The 13263-nt window shown below is 39.3% G+C and overlaps 1 protein-coding gene across 1 annotated transcript in view; it reads left to right on the forward strand.

Moving 5' to 3' along the window:
• The first annotated feature begins 5004 nt into the window (after nt 1-5004).
• LOC124029182 (testis-expressed protein 264 homolog) overlaps nt 5005-13263 on the forward strand; it is a 115927-nt gene continuing 107668 nt past the window's right edge. The window contains exon 1 of the mRNA XM_046340990.1: nt 5005-5501. Within this exon, the coding sequence (XP_046196946.1) occupies nt 5061-5501 (441 nt within the window). The 5' untranslated portion in view covers nt 5005-5060. The remainder of the gene's footprint in view (nt 5502-13263) is intronic.

Raw genomic sequence — 13263 nt, forward strand, 5'->3', positions numbered from 1 at the left:
TATTGCTTTAAACTTTTCAAGCCATTCTGCGAAATCTGTGTTTTCGTCGAGGGCCACATGGCTTAGTCTGGTCATCTCTCTTACAGTGGGGTATTCATATCTTGAAGTCCTCCACAGGAGTGCTCGGACATCACGCAATACTGTTTCAGGTTAGCATCATTGATGCGGGCTCTCAACAACAGTGTCTCCAATTGCCCTGGTGTCATCATCTTCGCCAGCAGCGCCTTGAGGTCCCCCAGGCATAGTCTTTCGTTATACCCATGTAAATGCTCAAAGTCTATATCCACCCATCCGCTCCTTTTGAGATCCTGGGCATGCTTTTTACTGCTGTTTCCAGGTCTCTAAAACTCCAAACCTTATATTCCTGAGTCACCTGTCCCCCTGGACTCATACGATACACCAAGGGCATCATGGAAAATGTCTCTCCCGTTCTATCTCTCCCTAAATCTCCCAGTTCTTCTTCTACCTCCCTCTGGTATCGTCTTTGTGACGTAGAAGTCCGTCACTGGCCGCGGGCAGCATTTGGTTCTTTAACGCACACACATATTCATCACTCCTCCCTGCGCCATTATAAGATAAGTTAACAATGTGGGTCGACACACAAATTAACTTCTGTCTTGGTGCATGCATTTCACACTTGTCAATGTTCATATTTGAGAGATACAATAATTATTATACTTATCAATGTTGTGGATGAGTATTTTCCTCGCTAATGTCCAATCTCTGGATAATAACATGTAGGAGCTCAAGGCGAGAGTTGCTTTTCAGAGGGAAACCAGGGATTGTAACATACTCTGCTTCATGGAAACATGGCTCTCTCGACATATACTGTCTGAGTCTGTAAAGCAAGTTGGGTTCTCAGTACATCATGCCAACAGGAACATATATCTCTCCGGGAAGCAGAAGGGTGGAGGTATATGTTTTATGATTAACGATTTATGTTTAACTGTGATAACATACAGGAACTCAAGTCCTTCTGTTCACCTGACCTAGAATATCTCACAGTTAAACAGCCACCACTAACATTGAGTGGCTGCTGCCAACACTAACATTGAGTGACTGCTGCCAACATACTGACTCAACTCCAGCCACTTTAATAATGGAAATGGATGTAAAAAATGTATCACTAGCCACTTTAAACAATGCCACTTAATATAATGTTTACATACCCTATATTACTAATCTCATTTGTATATACTGTACTCTATACCATCTACTGCATCTTGCCATCTTTATGTAATACATGTATCACTAGCCACTTTAAATTATGCCACTGTTATGTTTACATACCCTACATTACTCATCTTATATGTATATACTGTACTCAATACCATCTACTGCATCTTGCCTATGTCGTTCTGTACCATCACTCATTCATATATCTTTATGTACATATTCTTTATCCCCTTACACTTGTGTGTATAAGGTAGCAGTTGTTGAATTGTTAGATTACTCGTTGGTTACTACTGCATTGTCAGAACTAGAAGCACAAGCATTTCGCTACACTCGCATTAACATCTGCTAACCATGTGTGTGACAAATACAATTTGATTTGATTTGATTCTATCATACAGAAGGCGAGGTCAGTACAGGTGCGTATACATATATATATTCTTAATCCATTCCTTACTTGATGTATGTGTATTTTGGGTATATTTGGTGAAACTGTTAGATATTACTTGTTAGATATTACAGCACTGTCGGAAATAGAAGAACAAGCATTTTGCTACACCAACAATAACATCTGCTAAACACGTGTATGTGACCAATACAATTTGATTTGATTTGACAGCCCGCTTGGAGTTTGGCAAAAGGCACTGTCAGGTTCACCTTGGGGTCATGATAAGGGCTGTACCAAATGTTTGATGTATTATAATAATTGATTATGCTTATGTTGTATTAATAGAAGGGGAGGGGTTATAATACCCCTCCCTCCTTACATTTGTAGGGTCCTAGACTACAGATTAACAATATACATATTCATTATAAAGGTTTAATATTGTTCCAGTCTTTTCTAATCTCTGCCTCTTATAAAGAAACTGTCTGAGAAATGCTAATTTCACCAATGAGCCAATGATTAACAAGGAACGAACCCCAACATTTGGCGGGCTTGCCAGGAGTGAGTGTCCACCCCGGTTGGAGGAGATTTCACACCATGGTGCCAGAGCTCCAAATTAAACAAGGTATGCAGACACCTGTTTAAGTCTGTAATTAATTGGCATTCACTGGAGTGGTTTCCCTCTAACAAGTAAGTGGCAGCTCACTTACTATAAAATATAGACATACAGTACCATTTGAAGATGACATAGTCAGATTTTAGTTTGGAGAAATTACTTAACGGGCTATTGTGTAAATGCATGATGTCAATATAGGATGAAGGAAATTAATGATTGATGATTTTAATTTTGGGTAGTAATGCAGGCGACCATTACTAAATCCTAGTTATTTTGGTTTTGGATAGGTGGTTATAGTACTAATCTCTTCTATGGGTTGTAATGCGAGTGACCATTACTGAATACTATTTATTTTATTTTGGAAGAGGTGGTTCATTGATAAAAATCATCTATTTTTATTTTGTAGAGGCAATTCAGCGACAATTACCCAATACTAGTTATTTTAGTTTTGAAGAGGTGGTTCAGCGTTAATCATCTATTTTTATTTTGGGTTGTAATTGTTTAATTTCATCTTTATTTAATCAGTTAGGCAAGTTGAGAACAAGTTCTCATTTACAATTGCGACCTGGCCAAGATAAAGCAAAGCAGTTCGACACATACAACGGCACAGAGTTACACATGGAATAAAACAAACATACAGTCAATAATACAGTATAAACAAGTCTATATACGATGTGAGCAAATGAGGTGAGATAAGGGAGGTAAAGGCAAAAAAAGGCCATGGTGGGCGACCATTACTAAATACTATTTAAAAAATAAAAAAAGTGAATGAGTTGAGTTGTTTATAAATAGTGCGTTGTATGTTTCCTTGTTTGTTTGTCTGTGGATTTTGGTGGGGTTTATTGGGTAATGGCCCAATGGTGGAATAAAAAGTTAGGAGCATCATGAGGCAGGAAAATTACGTGGATATATTGAAGCAACATCTCAAGACATCAGTCAGGAAGTTAAAGCTTGGTCGCAAATGGGTCTTCCAAATTGACAATGACCCCAAGCATACTCTGAAAGTTGTGGCAAAATGGCCTAAGTACAACAAAGTCAAGGTATTGGAGTGGCCATCACAAAGCCCTGACTTCAATTCTACAGAAAATATGTGGGCAGAACTGAAAAAGTGTGTGCGAGCAAGGAGGCCTACAAACCTGACTGTCAGGAGGAATGGGCCACAATTCCCTCAATGTATTGTGGGAAGCTTGTGGAAGGCTACCTGAAACGTTTGACCCAAGTTAATTAAACAATTTAAAGACAATGCTACCAAATACTAACTCAGCATATGCAAACTTCTGATCCACTGGGAATGTGATGAAAGAAATGAAAGCTGAAATAAATAATTCTCTCTACTATTATTCTGACATTTCACATTCTTAAAATAAAGTGGTGATCCTAACTGACCTAAGACAGGGAATTTTTAGGAATTTTTCAGGAATTGTGAAAAACTGAGTTTAAATGTATTTGGCTAAGGTGTATGCAAATTTCAACTTCAACTGTATATAGACAGGTGTGTGCCTTTCCAAATCATGTCCAATCAATTACATTTACCACAGGTGGACTCCAATCAAGATGTAGAATTTTCTCATGGATCATCAATGGAAACAGAGTGCACCTAAGTTAAATTTCGAGTCTCATAGCAAAGGGTCTGAATACTAATGTAAATAAGTTATTTCTGTTTTTTATTTTTGATAAGTGTGCAAAACTTTTTTTTTATGGTTTCGCTTTGTCATTATAGGGTACTGTGTGTAGATTGCTGAGAAAAAAATAATATTTGATCAATCTTAGAATAAGGCTATAATGTAACAAAATGTGGGAAAAGTAAAGTGGTCTGAATACGTTCTGCAGGCACTGCACAGTACAGTACTGTAAAGTAGAGTAGAGTTTAGTACAGTACAGTAGAGCATACTATAGTAGAGTACAGTATAATTGACTGTATTGAACTAAACTGTACTGAACTCTACTCTACTGTGCTGTGATGTCCAAACTTGTGAAACATGTAGGTCTATTATTGGTACATATTTGGTCCGGTCTGGAAAAAACACGTTTGATATTGTTTGGAGGCAAAGCTCATTAGAATAATAGCCAGTGTGTAGAATAATACTCAAACATTCAAAGGAGGATATAACATATTTTTACTTACTCAGGATACTTCACCATGAAGAGAATAACATTCAGAATGATGCATTTCTGTACTATAGATCAGGGACCCATGATGTCATTATGTTGCCATCATTCTATTACTGGGTGTTAATCCATTTCACTTACTGTAGTTCAATAACCAAGAGATTTTTTCATCATAGCTGACACCCCATTCTTTCTACAGACACGTTTTGGAAAAAGTGGTTCACATAAAAACTGAGGGAGATTTTAGTTATTCTGACACCAAACTTTACATCTACACATCTGTTCTTCGAGTAAATGTGTTTTTGTAAAATGTTCTCTGGAAGTTGTTAAAAGCAGTCCTTGTGCATATATTTATAAGGCTTATTTAACTTTGCAAGCAATGTTTTTCGTTTTTCATTCCGTTATCATGGAATTGCCCAGTAACAACTTCTATGAGGATTTGTTGACCTCTGGTGGCGTCTCACGCAGCAAAGCGTATAATTGATTGGAACAAGATAAAAAAAAAAGATAAAAGGGGTGTTTACTAGATTAAACGATTTTCTACAACACGATATTTTAGTCGTTGAGATATGTTTTGAATTTGAAATGACATTGGTAGATGTATTTGGTTTATAAAAGTCGGTAGCTACAATTTATATTACAGATATATTGAATAGCAATGGTCATGGAATTAAACAATACCTCACTTTCGTTTCCACAGATGGTGCATCCCAGGAAGTTGTTTTCAACTGGTCCTTGTTTAGGGAAATTAATCTGTATTGAACGGACCAGTTGTTCATGCCGTTATGTGAGAGTTGTTATCAAGTTAACGGACGTTTTAACTGTGAAAGTAGTTGTGGCTTTAGTTGGCTTTTAAGCCAGCTAATTAGCTACCAACATAAATCAATTCCCGAGTGTGTTTTAGCAAATCGCAAAGGCAGAAAAGGTTTCAACAACCAAAGCTACATTCTAGGACTCTACATCATGGCAGAATGGTTAATGTTGTGTTTGATTTTCGTCTTCTTGTTGAGTCTTGTGACAATAGTAGGGTACGTTCTGTACTCGGGGCTGTTGTCAGAAATACACATCCGGACTGGTTCTCCTCCAATCAAGAACATCACAATCGCCTACAAGTTCAAACAGGGACCATATAAAGAGTGTGGACAACTTTTTACTGAGAGTTGCAGCATTGGACGCAATCTGTCTAGTATTGGAGTGTTCTACGATGATCCTAAAAAGGTAAACTAGCTAGCAATAGAACACAACCCCCTGCCTGCGCAGTGCTAGCCAACTTCCTATGCACACATGCATCATTACTAGAAATCAGATTTTAGGCCTACTTATCAGCCCGTATTTAGTTATGACAGTATACTCATACATAAATCAATTTTCTACAAATTGGTATATTTGTCATATGAAGTAACAGGCTATTAGCAGGCCTATGTCTGCCCATTGCTCTCTAGCTGACATCATAAAGGCTGGCATGTACTGCTAATTGGCCAAGGTCTGTAATTACTGTATTCAGGGATGTTGAAGATGTTAGGGATGCCATTTTATCCAAAGTGACTTACAACGGTGAGTAATAGCCTACATTATTGTATACGTGGCTGCAGTGAGCCCCAGGTGGCCCCTGTAATCTAAAATAAATGAAGTTTCACGAGTCTCAGTTGGTCATGCAGCATGGTTGAGTTTGAACCTCGTATTGGAGGTAGGACCTAATACTAGAAGGCTACAGTTTCTGTGAGCTTACCTAGCTCTGACTCAAGGATTTAGTCTTGTCTGATTAGTCAGGCTATAATACACAATTCATTGGCATACTATACAACCTGACATGTTTGAGTTCAACATTGTGTATATGTTATTTTTATGCCAGAATGTTGAATAAAATGACATTTAAACTTACTCTACCGATTGTTGTGCGGTTTGTCTTTCACCCACTTGAAATTTGAGCCAAAATATCCACAGGAAATTATTGTTTACCCAACTTTTTAGAGAGCTGGTAGGTTTGCCACTGCCAGCTGAATGTAAGCAATGTTCAGTCTGCGGTTTGGTTACACTTGGTTATTGTTTATTGTGCAAGTGTTTACGTTGCAGTAAAACGCACAACAGAAAATCAAGAGGACAGAGCCATACCTACCAGCTTTCAAAAAATTAGGGTAAACAATAATTTCCTGTGGGATATTTGTAAAAAATAATTGAGTGCTGAAGGACAAACTGCACAGACAACCGGTAGAGTAAGTTTAAATGTAATTTTATTAAACCTTCTACCTTGCAAGGAACATTTAGGCCTTCACAATTTTTCACTCAAATGTGTCAGGCTGTATTAATGATGTATTACAGCCTGATTAATCAGACCAGATTTAGCCTAGCCCCAAAGTAACAATTACTGCATTGTTTGGCCTATCAGCAGCAATGTCTTTTCAACATGATTTTATTCACTACCACCACAGATGGATAGGGGAAACCCAGATGGATCGCAGGGGGTGAACATTTAAAGCATTCAGATTGACAGACTACAATCTATTGGTGAATTGCCGCAACCTACTGTTTGGGATATTTGATGAAATCAATCAAAAACCATCCCACTTCTTCAGTCAGACTCAGGGGCCTGTAAGGACGTAGCATTAATCGATTCCTTGTAATACCTCTGTTGTAAAAAAAAACTTTCAGCCGCACTCACAACTATGCCTGTTTTCTCAGATTTCCTCTCTGTTTGCGCTGTGCAGTTGATAACCAATGCAACTAACGCTACAAAGTTCACCTTCTTAACATGCAACATGTCAGGATCCTTCTGTTGACAAGAAATATTCACTGGTGTCTCTACTCCTACTACCATTATTTATTCAACGTCACTCCTTTCTTCCACTCTCCTCACGGCTTTCGGATAGTAGACATTATTCTTCCCACCTCTGTCTCCTTCACCCTAACAGGGCATTTAAAGAATTTGGGTGCATGTTCACCACCACAATTGCAGTATTTAGTCTTAGCTTGCATATGATACTCCTGCCCTCTACATACACTTGACACATTACCAAATAATTTGCAATTATCACAGTGCATGGGTTTGGAAATGAAAGCTCTTAAAGCAGGAATCATCAACTAGATTCAGTCGCTGGCACTAAGACCACATTCAACAAGCTGTATAGGGCCTTAAGCAAACAAGAAAATGGGCCTTTGGGGAGTTTTTTCTAGCCACCGTGCTTCTACACCTGCATTGTTTGCTGTTTGGGGGTTTAGGCTGGGTTTCTGTACAGCACTTTGAGGCATCAACTGATGTATATAAAGGGCTATATAAATTTGACTTGAAGAAAATTCTCACCCAGAGGCGGTGCACCGGTAACTTTAATACAGGAATACAGGAAAACTGAAATCCATTTTACCTAATTTCTACCAGAAACTAAAGGTGAAAAAACTGTAGATCACGCTCCACTGAAATCTTAACACTACTGTATACAATTGCATTACATTCGGCGATTCTGTGCTTTCAACTTTGTGGCAACAGTTTGGGGATGGCCCTTCCCTGTTTCGGCATGACAATGCCCTCATGCATAAAGCGTGGTCCATACAGAAATGGTTTGTTGAGATCAGTGTGGAAGAACTTGACTGGCATGCACAGAGCCCTGACCTCAACTCCATCGAACACCTTTGGGATGAATTGGAGCCATGCCTAATTGACCAACATCAGTGCCTGACCTCACTAATGTTCTTGTGGTTGAATGAAAGAAAATCCTCTCAACAATGTTCCAACATCTAGTAGAAACCCTTCCCAGAAGACTGGATGCTGTTAATTACCTCGTACCCCTGCACATCGACTGGTACTGGTACTCCGTGTATATAGCCAATATATTGTTACTCATTGTGTATTTATTCCTTGGGTTATTATTTTTCAATTATTCTTTGTGTTATTATTTTTCCATTACTCCTCATGTTATAAAAATTTAAAAAATCGATTTCTATATATTTTTTTTTGCATTGTTCGTAAGGCCCGTTTTTGCATTGTTCGTAAGGCCCGTAAGTAAGTCTATACCTGTTGTTTACGAAACATGTGAGAAAGAAGATTTGATTTGACTTCTGTGTCTTCAATGAGAGGGGGCAGTCATTCTCCCCTGGTGTTTCCAGATTGGATTAGTAATTTACTCCATTATCCACTAGATGGAGATAATGGTATCAGAAAGAACCCAGTGCTTTTTGGAAGCGGTGGGGTGGAATATGATAGCATACACATTACCTTCAGGAGGAATTACCACATCAGTATTGGATTAGTCTTGTTTGTATATAAATGGGCTTATCGTGTGTTAGAAAATATGGATGTTGTTTCCCAGGGTATCCATTCTATACCCAAACATGTAACCTGAAGCCAGTAATATGGTCTATAGACCTACTACCTTGAACCAAAAGTCAGTATATGGTGTTGTACTGTTGAAGGTGTTGGTCATTTGAAGTAATTTTTCCTTTGCACATCTATAGGTCCACATTTTGAGCTTGTTTACCCTTTTAAATGCCTCATATGAGCTCAGCCATTGAGTTTAGTGATATGTCAGTCTCATATGAAGCTAAATAATACCGGAGAATATCTGGAAAGGGGTGTGGTGGTGGTGATGTGTGTTTTTGTCATCCATGACTATGTTAACACAGCTTCTGTCCCCTATATGGTTTTGGGGGATGTATACTTTGTATCCCCCTACGCCTGATCCCTAGACCTGTGCTCTCAGGACTTCAGGCCAAGGGGCTAGCCTCTAAACATGGTTCCCCCTCTCTGGTCATGTGAATGAAGGTAGCCCATTGTAGTCCCGCTTGTTACTCTTCCATCCACTCTGCTGCCTCCTCTGCATTCTTTCTCTTCACCACCCCGCTGCAGTGTCAACACCATCCACTAACCTGCTGGGTGTCTCTGTGACACTGTTTTCTCCAGCCTCCTGCTGGTCCCTGTGTGAAGACTGAATGTCCGTTACCCCTATGGGCAAATCCATTTGATTTCTATCACTTTCTGACAGCACCCCTTTTGATTTGAACGAAACCTTCCATACATTTTCCCCCATTGTAGAAGTGGTCAGAAAGTGACTTTTGGACCTGAATGCCAAACCATTGAAGAGATAAAAGTGCTCAAAGTTGACCTATTTTACATACCCCACCATACCATTAGACATCACTGGGGAAAAAAATAAACATTTGAGATATATTTTTTAAGCTTACAAATAGGATTGTCAAACTATTTCAAAATGTCTTGAAAAAAAGTGTATTTAATTTTTTACCTTAATCATAAATGATCTAAAAATGCATACATTTGTCTTCATATTCACATTTGTTGTAGCTTAGACTCTATTCTACATCATTTAATGGTTTTTGTGTTGTGCCTGCTATCGGTTGAGACACATCATGCCCTTGAATACATTGTGGGTGTCATGTTTTAGCTCATAAATGTACGAAAATAGGAATAAAATTGAAATTTCAACTTTCGAATCGTACCACAAAGATGGTTGGATTTCCACACATCATAGAATGTTGACTTGTTGTTTTAAATTATGCTGTCAATTCTCCATAAGAAATCATAGAAACATAGGTAATAGAAAAACATTTAAGCTGTCATTCGATGGTGGGTGGACCGGCAGCCACCTTTGGTAGTAATTCTAATTTTTAAAAATCTATTAAATTCCAATTTTAATGGTGTACCAGCTAAATTGCAGTGATCTGAAGGGATAGGTCCATTCTATGAAATCTATTTATATGGTTGAAATGACACCCACCCTGTATTCAAGAGCATGTTCTGACTTAACCGATGGTGTGCACAACACAAAAACCTCAGATGTGAAATAGGATCTAATCTACAACGTATCAGAATATGAAAAAAATCGGAGTTTACACATTTTTAGATAATTGATGTTAAAAAAGAAAGACATGATGAAATAGTTTGACAACCCTGTTTTGTAAGGTTTTAAATTATAACACAACCATTTTATCTTTTCAATTGATGAAAACATGGATGTCTCATGGTATGGTGGGGTATGCAAAATGGGTCAACTTTAAGCACCTTTTTCTCTGGAATGTTTTGACATTCAGGGGAAAAAATAACTTTCTGACTGACTACTTCTTCAATGGGCAAACATGTAGGGAAAGTTTAAATTGAAAGAGATGTGTTCAAACAGTGATTGAATTCAAATCATTCTCTCGCTCTCTCCCCCTCTCTCTTTCCTTCTCATCCCACCTCTGTCTCCCCCCCCCCCCTTGCCCCCTCTGTTCCTCTGCTCTGGAGTCCACAATAGATTGGCAATGGTAGCCTCTGACTGCTCAGCATTCTGTACTTCTGTTCATCCCCACTCACAATACTTTCAGATTACGTAATGAATTTGTTCACCATTCTCTTTATAGGACTGCTATTTGGTTCCATGCCTCGCCTCTCCATCTCATTGGCTAATACTATGAGCTGGAGTTACAAGATAAATAACTGTACCCTTCTCGCTATCTGAGCACGATTCGTACCCACAGCAACCTGTTGGAATGTTAGCTACCAGAGTTGAATGATTCTTCCCAGCTCTGCTTCCAATCCCCCTTTGTGACACCGACACCCATCTGCTTTTTCCCAAGCCCGCAATTAGCAATGGAACCTATAGGCTATCCCCTGTGTACAGCCACAGCCAAGTCCTGATGTAAGTTTGGCTAGGCCTAATTGGCGTAATGATCTCAGCTTGTTTGTTAAAACCCTGGGATGTTATCTGTTCCCAAGGTCAGAAGCACTCAGTGCTTTGGGCCCCCTGGAGGGAGGGTAGGGGGATGGGCAGAAAAACAGAGGCTCTGTTCTAAATGGGACACTATTTCCTGTATAGTACATTACCTTTAACCAGGGCCCATAGGGATTAGGGTGCCATTTCGAACAGTCAGAGTTGGAATAGTGTTTTCTACTCAGAGAAAGGCTATTGGTTTTGTATGGAATGGGGAGTTTAAATTGACAAAAGCACAACTGTCAGAGGAGAGGTTGGTTTTCAGTTAAGTGTGGCTTCTTTCCTCCATCGTGTATATATCCTCATATTTTTCACAAGTCTAAAGTCTTCTCTTTTTAATCACTTCCTCTGTGGAAACAAAAGACTCTGAGAAAGGGCTCGAGGTGGTCCTGACATGGTTGGCATAAATACAGGGCTGTGGAGCAACTGTTCTGTTCTTCCTATCCTTCCCTTCCTTCAAACAGCTGACATCACCAGGCGTAAAGTCTGTCTCATCTCTCTCTCCTCTTTTCCACAGCCTCTCCTCCTCTCTCGACATAGTTCAGAGGCTGAGGTTTTTCTCACTCCCCCAGTCTGCCCACCACTACCCCCCCTCTCTCTCGGAAGCGCTCCACTCGTCTCTGTCGCTCTTTTAAATACATCTAAAACCAAAAGCATTGTATTTGGTTCAAAACATTCTCTAAGACTTAAACATCAACTGGAGTTGTACATAAAGGGTGTCATTGAACAAGTTGAAGAAGCTGGATGGTCTATTATCATGTTTAAGTCATATTGACAAAGATGTTATGAAGATGCAGAGAGGTGCAGTCGAAGTTGGAAGTTTACATACACTTATGTTGGAGTCATTCAAACTTGTTTTTCAACCACTCCACAAATTTCTTGTTAACGAACTATAGTTTTGGCATGTCAGTTAGGACATCTACTTTGTGCATGACACAAGACATTTTTCAACAATTGTTTACAGACATATTATTTAATTTATAACTCACTGTATCACAATTCCAGTGGGTCAGAAGTTTACATACACTAAGTTGACTGTGCCTTTAAACAGTTTGGAAAATTCCATAAAATGATGTCATGGCTTTAGAAGCTTCTGATAGGCTAATTTATATAATTTGAGTCGAATGGAGGTGTACCTGTGGATGTATTTCAAGGCCTACCTTCAAACTCAGTGCCTCTATGCTTGACATCATGGGAAAATCAAAAGAAATCAGCCAAGACCTCAGAAAAAAGTGTAGACCTCCACATGTCTGGTTCATCCTTGGGAGCCATTCCAAACACCTGAAGGTACCACGTTCATCTGTACAAACAATAGTATGCAAGTATGAACACCATGGGACCAGGCAGCCGCCATGCTGCTCAGGAAGGAGACACCTTCTGTCTCCTAGAGTTGAATGTACTTTTGTGCGAAACGTGGAAAAACTGTAAAGGACCTTCTGAAGATGCTGGAGGAAACGGGTACAAAAGTATCAATATCCACTGTAAAACGAGTCCTATATCAACATAACCTGAAAGGCCGCTCAGCAAGATTCCACCGATCAGATTTCACCGCTCCAAAACCGCCATAAAAAAGCGAGACTACGGTTTGCAGGAGGAATTTTGGACCATTCCACTGTACAAAACTGTTTCAGTTCAGCAATATTCTTGGAATTTCTGGTGTGAACTGCTCTCTTGAGGTCATGCCACAGCATCTCAATCAGGTTGAGGTCAGGACTCTGACTGGGCCACTCCAGAAGGCATATTTTCTTCTGTTGAAGCCAGTCTGTTGTTGATTTACTTCTGTGTTTTGGGTTATTGTCCTGTTGCATCACCCAACTTCTTTTGAGCGTCAATTGGTGCACAGATAACCTAACATTCTCCTGCAAAATGTCTTGATAAACTTGGGAATTCATTTTTCTGTCGATGATGGCAAGCTGTCCAGGCCCTGAGGTAGCAAAGCAGTCCCAAACCATACTCCCTCCACCATACTTTACAGTTAGGATGATGTTTTGATGTTGGTGTGCTGTGCTATTTTTTTTCTCCACACATAGTGTTGTGTGTTTCTTCCAAACAACTCAACTGTACTTTCATCTGTCCACAGAATATTTTTGCCAGTAGCCCTGTGGAACATCCAGGTTCACTTTTGCAAACTTCAGAAGTGCAGCAAGGTTGTTTTTGGACAACAGTGGATTATTCTGTGGTGTCCTCCGATGAACACCATTCTTGTTTTACGTATCATAGACTTATCAACAGAGATGTTAGCATGTTCCAGAGATTTCTGTAAGTCTTTAGCTGACACTCTAGGA

Source organism: Oncorhynchus gorbuscha, linkage group LG03 (assembly GCF_021184085.1).
Source record: "Oncorhynchus gorbuscha isolate QuinsamMale2020 ecotype Even-year linkage group LG03, OgorEven_v1.0, whole genome shotgun sequence".
NCBI classification, from domain to species: Eukaryota; Metazoa; Chordata; class Actinopteri; order Salmoniformes; family Salmonidae; genus Oncorhynchus; species Oncorhynchus gorbuscha.